Source organism: Rhodnius prolixus, unplaced genomic scaffold (genome assembly GCF_049639745.1).
Source record: "Rhodnius prolixus isolate KJV_2025 unplaced genomic scaffold, Rpr scaffold_2, whole genome shotgun sequence".
Lineage (NCBI taxonomy): Eukaryota > Metazoa > Arthropoda > Insecta > Hemiptera > Reduviidae > Rhodnius > Rhodnius prolixus.
In genome coordinates, this window is record NW_027411592.1 from 3,004,132 (window position 1) to 3,012,259 (window position 8,128).

An 8,128-nucleotide genomic window follows, 5' to 3' on the forward strand; every position below is an offset into this window, starting at 1 on the left:
ACTTGCAAACAAAAACCTTACAATTACTATTTATTTATCGGCATTATGAAAAAAATGGCAAATCCTAATCTTTTTTATTTTAAATCATAAAAAAAATAAAATTTCTAGTTTGAAACTGTATCGGTAATTCTAGAAAAAAGATGATGGACAAAGATTATGTATGACTATTTAAAAAAAAAAAATATTGTTTTAATCGGTATTATATAACGATTTTAAACTTGTTTAATTTTGTTCCATTTGTGTTGTGCAGCTATGAGTCAGACTTAGAGAATAAGAATGGTAGGTAATACTCCAGATTCATAACCTTTCAAAATTTACGTTAAACGGGAGTGATGGACGATGAAGGAAGTGAAGATGACAAACATATATACGAAGATGATTATTACGCCTTCCTTAATGTGCCAAGAGATGTAAGTATTTTTGAAAATAAACTTTTCTTAGGTTAGACACAAAAGAAGTAGAAAAGCTTATAATTATGTCTTTTTCTTGAATAAGATTCTTTCTTAAATTCTGTGCAATTTTTGTTCCTGCGGATGAATAAGAATATAATTTGGATTGCATAAGTATTGAAGTTTCGAAGCGAGTGATCTATCAGGTGGCTAAATTGTAATAATTTTCCGGCCAGCCATGATCATAATGTTGAAACCAAGTTTTTGTTGATTATATATTGTTATTATAAAGATTTTTATAACAAACAAGCTAATGTACATCTTGTATAGGCAACAGCAGAAGAGATAACAAATGCTTATCGTCGTATGAGCCGGGCTTACCATCCGGACAAACACCTTGACCCTATACATAAAGAAGAAGCAGAACTTATTTTTAACAAAACCAAGAAGGCCTATGAAGGTATGTGGTTTTGATACGACTTATTTATTTTTTGTATTTTAAATGTTTTTATTTTGAGGGTGGCATGTGGCATACGATGACCTTGAAGTTCTGTAGGGCCTTCATGATCAGAATATTCTCTTAAAGTTTCTGAAGCCTTTATTTGTCTTTTTTTTCCTGAACATGACAGAATTATTTTTGAAAGTTATGTTTACATCGTTTTCGGTGTTTAGGTGATTGAAATTTATTTCAATAAATCAGTTTCCATCATGATATGGTTCTATTTTCACAATCTCTCCACTTATAGAGTAGAATCTACAGTGATATGTGTCCTAGAAAACTTTAGGAACGTACATAGTATGAATGTGCCATTAGAAAATCTGTCTCTAAAGGACGTCAGTTTTGTTCATGGGCAATTTTGTAGATGTTTTTCAGAGTAAATTTGTCCAAATGTTGGGCCTATCTCCCTTTTTTAGATCGATATGATTCTTCATAAACAGTATTGGAAGCTTTCTGATAATTTGGTGAAGATTTAGTGCTTTATCCGTTAGAAGGATCCAACCTTTTTTTTAGAGATATTTCGTATCACCTTTTACATTATCTAGTTAGACTTACAGGATCATTGAATCGCCTGGGCACTACTTTCGAACAAAAAAACATGTTAAGGATTTCAGAGAAATATAGTTCACAGTCTTCTCAATTCTAGCATGAAAGATATTTATAGTGTTTTAAGTTTACTGATATTCCGCACGAACTTACTGAAATCTTTATGTAACAGTTAATTGTTTAATTGTACACTTCTTCACGTTACGCAATTTTGAATCTTGAATAAGTGTTCTATAGGTAATAATGTTATTAATGAATAAAAATATATTTCCTATGCTAAAAATTTGCGTTTAGTCCTTAAGGATGAACATAAGAGAGCCATCTATGATTCTCTTGGAGTAAAAGGACTTGAGACTGAGGGATGGGAAGTTATTCAAAGGACGAAGACTCCTGGAGAAATTAGAGAAGAATATGAAAGACTAGCCAGGTATTTATTTTGAAAATGTAATTGTTACACGATTCATAAGATTATTTATCTTAATCACAATTCCACATTATGTTTCTCGTAAATTATGTATTCACAGGGAATAATAATGGGCTCTCCAGTAGCGCTGAGCCAAAGAATTACATGAGTAAACCATTTCCATTTAATATTACATACTAGATTTTTCTACTTGTTAAAATATAACTTAGAAAATGTTATCATCACCCAAGTGAACGTTCAATTAGCCAGAGTGTATTCTTTGTCAAAAAAGTAGTGGTATAAAGTATTTAACTTGGCTCCCTTCTATATTCTAATATTTTCTTATCATTTAAAGACTGACAAATTGAAGCTAACTAAAATTTAGCAAAAAGTTATATTTTGAAGAAAACCATTTAGAATTTTTTAAAATGATTTATCTTTTTGATACAGACAAAGAGAAGATAGAAGATTGCAACAGAGAACGAATCCAAAAGGCAGTGTAACCGTCAACATTAACGCGACTGATCTATTTTCTAAATATGACTATCCATACGAATATGATCTGTGAGTGTTTATTCAAAATATTTTAATACTAACATATCCATTATATATAGTAAAATAATCAAATTTCACCATAGGCTTCCTTGCTTTTTTATTTTATTTTGCATGCATATTTCTATTATTACGTTTATTAATCTTTAATTTCTTGTATTAAATACTCCCTATTTCCTCAGTGCGACATTTATATTTAGGAGTTAATTTTCCTTATGAAATTAATGTATTATTAATCATTTTTTATTTAAAAAAAAAAACTCAGTCGCCAGCGCGTTTAACATCAAAAAATAGTTTTTCTTTTTTTTAATTTTTTTTTTTATTTGCTTCTAGGGATGATGGATTTCCAAATATTGAAGTATCCGGAATGTCTGTTACACAATCAATTGAAGCCCCACTTACTTCCAGAGATACTGCTACAATTACAGGACATTTGAATACGCATAATGGCACTGGTAAAAAAAAAAAAACTTTTTCTTCAACTTAATGCCATTGGTAATTGATACTTGTACCTGAGTTTAACTTAAAATATGAAAGAAAATATCTGCCGATGTTTTGTTCCAGTAAATCGTCTAGAGTTTGCTGGAGTTAATTTTATTAATTATTTGTATTCTCCTCTTTAAGTAAATGAATCAATTGAATGTTTCAACAGGATCAGGAACGGTGACCGTGGCCAATAAGCGACAGTATTCAGAAAAAGGTTGGTGGGAAATTTGCGGAGGCGCTGGATCAGGACCAATTTTAGGCTTAAAAGGATTCAGAACATTAGGGCGTAGGACTTTTGCCAATGTAGAGTCTTTTTTACAATTTGCCAACAATGGCATTAAGTCTGGTCTGGATGCGAGTAAGTTTTACTTTTTTTAAAAAATTTATCTAATCATTTTGTTAGTATTACCTTACCTAAGTTGGATGCTTTGGATCTTGCGACTTTATTGGATTTTCAGATAGGATTAATCAGTTTAGGGTATCTACTAAATAATTAAATGACCAAACTAAGCAATTGCAATTTGTAATCATTTTGAATAAGTCGTTTTTACAACTTTTACTTTTTCCTCTACCTAGGTAAGGGAAATTCTGCGTTCATGTCTCAGATTTTAGAGTATTCAACGAAATGTTTGTTTAAAGGTTTTTTTTGACAGAGAAAGTAGTTTGAAAATGGTCGGTGTGCAATACATATGTTGATCTATAGCTTAGGGAAAAAAATGGACGCTCAGTTAATATATTTCGTTTTAACACCCTCAATTTCAGTACTTAATTGAATGGACTAATTTTTTAAAATTAGTTTCATTGTATTAAGGGTTGGGATTAGGCTTTTCCCTCTGAAGTATAAGTTGTGTTTAATATACTACTTTTTCAAAAAATAAAATGTTAATATATATAAAGAAGTAAATATGTTTCAAAAATTCAAAATTTTAATACAAATGGTATAACCTTGAGATTGGCAGCAAGAGAAAGTCGTGACAGTGATCGTGAGAAATTCTATGAAATGAAAGTGGAAATTCGTATTTTGTTAAAATTTGCGAGTTTGCATAAAATCGCTTTGCTGGAAGTGTACGACGAGTTCTTGAAACACTTAAAGATAACTTTCAAATCATCCTTGTTTATTCTTGATCACGCAAATAAAGACGCTTTTGTTTGCAATCTTTTCGAGAAATGCTCGACTATCTTTATTAAATACCTAATCATTAGAAATAAATAATAGTTCCGAGTCAGCTGAAAATTAATTTACAATAAAGAAAATTGTGAATGATCACTCAGCTTTGGATAATAACTTTTATTTTTAAGTCATTTCATTCGATAAATGTCTGCTAGATACGTCTAAAGGTGTAATTTCTCTTTTAGAAAACTTTATAAAAAATCTCTTTCAATCCTTTGGAGAAGTTTTATCTATAATCTTAAAAGCTCCCTCTTACACTGCAAACTTATTATCATTGTGTTTCCATTAAACTCTTTAAAATTGTGAATTTAAGAGAAAATTTCCTGTAATATCTCTGGTTAATAAATGTAAAAACCTATTTCTAGCGTTAGCTATGCACATGGACAAACAGACAATGGGTTATTTGACTTGGAGAACCGGTTCCTCTTCATCCATGTCCACCACGTTGATCCGTGACGTGGAATCATCACATACATCGCTCACCTTATTACTAGGAATACCACATTCATATCTCTCTATCGGACATACTTTCAAATTTCCTAAGAGGGATTTGAAATTGAAAACTGCTCTTAAGTAAGTTTTTGTTTCTTGTTTTAATTTTACTTTTTCTTAGCCGTAGTTTACTAGTAGGTTAATTTGAGTATTGCAGAGAGAGGAAGCCGTGCATGTGTACACAGAGTTCTAGCTAGTGATGATTAAATAACTTCTTTTTTAACGTTCAAAGTTTTATCGAAAATAATTTTAATTCATATTCTACAGGGCTGGCACTTTTGGTGCGGTCGTTGAGTACGGGGCGGAAAAAAAGGTTTCCGAGCAGAGTACCATAGCGGCGACTGTTAGCGTCGGAGTACCGACTGGAGTTATTCTTCGAATCAGGTATTCTTATTGCCTCTTACCTTTGGAGTTGGTTTTGCTTTTGGTAACGTATTCAGTTTTGCGAGTAATTATTATTTATATTTTATTTTTGTAGGTTGACTCGAGCAACTCAGAATTATTTATTTCCTATTCAACTTTGTGACGAACCTTTACCTAGTCCAGTTTTCTATGCCACCGTCGTACCTTTATTATCTTGGGCAATAATCAAAAAGTTTATCATAGATCCAATTCAAGATGAGCAGAAAGAATCGAAAAAACAACGACAAAAAGATACTTATAAAACTAGGTAAGTTTTTTTTTTTTTAAATGTACTATTTTGGTAGTAGTTTTAGTTTTTTAGACACTGTGTCTTAAGTGCTCTTAAGTAAGTTTTTTTTTCTTGTTTTAATTTTACTTTTTCTTACCCGTAGCTTACAAGTAGGTTAATTTGAGTATACACTATAATATAGACTATAAATCTTAAATGAGTCACGAATAGTTCGGATCATAAAAGTTAGAGATTGAAACTCTAAAATAAATATTAACTCTTCAGAGCGAAATTGAACAAGGAGTTGGCTTCAGAGTGACCCCTCTGTAGTTTGTTACAAGAACTTGAGGAAATGTTCTCTCATATCCTGTTCAGTCGTTGCTATTATGAAATTATTCCATGAGTTCTTGTCACAAAAAAACGTTATTATATTGGTCTACGGAACTTGTAAAGCGTGTAACTTAGTCACGGTAATATACAGAGAAAGTTGGAGTATGAATGGGGCATCTATATACTGGTTTTTACTAATCGATACATCATTTTGCAGGATGGCTGAAAAAAGACGTGAAGCGGAAGCAGCAACCAACTTGATGTCGGTAACATTCACTCGTATTCGTAGTGAAGAGGAATCAAGACGTGGTTTAGTGATCACCTCTGCCATATATGGACGACTAGCCAGCCTTTCAACCTCCACAAATCCTTTTAATGATCAGGAAGGAATGCGTGAAAATATGACTGAAGATGTTATCGATGTTACCATTCCATTACAGTGTTTAGTCAAAGATTCCAAGCTTATAGTTTATGATTCGACAAAGGTAGGTAAACTCGAGCTATATAAAAATCTGGTCTATAAAATATAAAACTAATAATTTTTTAATTAATAATATTATTTAACAGAGTCAACTACCTGGCTTCTATGACCCTTGTGTAGGAGAAGAGAAAGCACTGTACGTGCAATATCTTTTTCATTCACAGATGCATCAGACAACCGTAGCAGACAATGAACCTTTAAGGATACCAAGGCAATGTTAGTGCAGTTTTTTTTCCATTCTAGGAAGTGTAGAAGTAATGGTTGTAGATTTCAAGCTATTTTCATTGGGACTGGCCATTTCTTCAGCTAATATTGGCGTTAATTACTTTATTAACAAAGAATGAAGCCTGCAGGCCTCTTTAGATGAAAGATCTACATACCTAAATCATCTCCAGGATTATTTTGAACTTCATTTTAATTTGGAGAATTTCCCTAAACAAAATTTTCTTGATGTTTCTAATAAAATGGTTCTCCAATGTTTACAAGCTTCTTTCGTATCAGTTTCCTTCGAACAGAAGCGTAAATCTTTTCTATAGATCGATAAATCGAAACTCGAACATTCTGTGGCTTATGTTTATTTACCAACGATGTTGACCATATTTACTTCTTCCTTCACAGTGTACATTTAGTTTTTTGCTTTATTGAAATTTTAAAAACACAAATATCACACATTAAAGCCAAAAGAGGTCAAAGGGGGATATACTTTTCAGCCACTGCTTCTGCTCAATAATTGTTACTTAATAGTTTTTTTGTACGTATTTATAATTACTAAAGATTTAATTAACTTTATTTTTGCCAACAGCTCATCGAGTGAACCATACGTGACAAACATGTGTTCTAGTCTTGCCTGGTAATGTTAATGTAGCCTTGAAGTTCTGACTAGTAAGAGATTTGATCTCGTAGATATGGTTAAAACTGCAAATCACGAAAAATGTTACCATACATTTTGGTTGACTATACTACATTCATTCTGTGCTAATTTAGTGTAAATTATTATAAATTCATTCTATAAACGATTTTTTTTCACCTAATTTATATCAAAAAACTTTTTTTTATATTTTTTGTTTTGTTTTCCTTTCCTTTACTAAGAAATCCTGTTCTATAAAAGTAGTAATTCAATAAAAGTTCACGTAATGTGAGGAAAAATTTAGTAAATAGTAACAATATAGATACAACTGTTAATTCCTTGAGCTGTTATAATCATTTTAATTTTGTAAAAGGGATTAAATTTAATTTATGTGCCTTTTTATATTATATAGTTTAAAAATTAAAATTATTTTTTGAGAAAATAATTATTACCTTAAAAAAAAGTTTAATGGATGGACAAAAACAAAATTAAAGGCGTCTTTGTCGTCTGGCTTCTATTGGATCAAAACCATTTTTAAGTCAGTTTGTAGAAGTGCTAGGAAAGCAATAGTCTAGCGTTGAATAATTTAAATAATATTTAAAAAGAAGAGGAAGAGAAAAGATTTATCAACATTTACCACAGACATTGGTAACGCTACGTTTAAAAATTATTTCAATAGATCAGAAAAAAATAAAAATTCTCAATTAAAAATGTTTTTTAACTTTTTCAAGTATTAAGTTCGTTAAAGCTTACTTCCGAAAATCCCTCATAACACGACTTGAACTACCGGGTCATCGGAGTTCCCAGAAAATGCTATTTTTTTTTTCGCCATTTCTTCTGAATTAGCAAAATAACGAAAAATAGTTTCAATAAGCAAACTAAGGAAAGATATTAGCTATGTGGTTAGCGCGTTGGATTACCACGCGGAGATACCGGGTTCGAGCCCAGCAGCTGGCCTTAGAATTTTTCACTACCGAGGAGCTTCTTATAGCTCACTGTTGTCTCACAAGAGAACACTGTTCGGAGGTTGGTAGAGCACTGAAGCTCCGGGTGCCAATAACTTCAAATGTTGACGCGTTTTAAATTAAAAAAAAAAATCTCACTAGAGATTGTCACAAAATGATCATTAATCGAACAGTAGGAATCAAGCAAAATTTGAGAGAGAGTAAATTACAGAAGGCAGAATGATAAAAATAAACTGTTCAATTAAGTAGACAATTTTCTTGAAACAAAGAAGCCAGTATTTTGAGTTCTACGACCTAACGCGATCGCGGTAGGTACGATCTCCTGAACAATATGAC

General features: G+C 31.5%; 1 protein-coding gene across 1 annotated transcript; it reads left to right on the top strand.

The window, feature by feature from the left end:
- Window positions 1–16: 16 nt before the first annotated feature.
- LOC141450246 (dnaJ homolog subfamily C member 11) lies at window positions 17–7,037 on the top strand. Its single transcript, XM_074120450.1, has 13 exons — window positions 17–158; window positions 251–410; window positions 720–849; window positions 1,729–1,861; window positions 2,288–2,401; window positions 2,723–2,844; window positions 3,042–3,233; window positions 4,412–4,619; window positions 4,806–4,922; window positions 5,017–5,208; window positions 5,717–5,984; window positions 6,067–6,196; window positions 6,783–7,037. Exons 2-13 carry the CDS (start codon window positions 333–335, stop codon window positions 6,803–6,805), a joined length of 1,707 nt encoding a protein of 568 aa, XP_073976551.1. The 5' UTR covers window positions 17–158; window positions 251–332; the 3' UTR covers window positions 6,806–7,037.
- The last annotated feature ends 1,091 nt before the right edge of the window (window positions 7,038–8,128 follow it).

Bases quoted from the DNA above. Each gene is read 5' to 3' on its own strand.
- LOC141450246 (XM_074120450.1), top strand. From the start codon at position 333: ATGGACGATGAAGGAAGTGAAGATGACAAACATATATACGAAGATGAT. The intron at 850-1,728 runs GTATGTGGTTTT...ATTTGCGTTTAG, and splicing joins AACCAAGAAGGCCTATGAAG to TCCTTAAGGATGAACATAAG. The intron at 2,845-3,041 runs GTAAAAAAAAAA...ATGTTTCAACAG, and splicing joins GAATACGCATAATGGCACTG to GATCAGGAACGGTGACCGTG.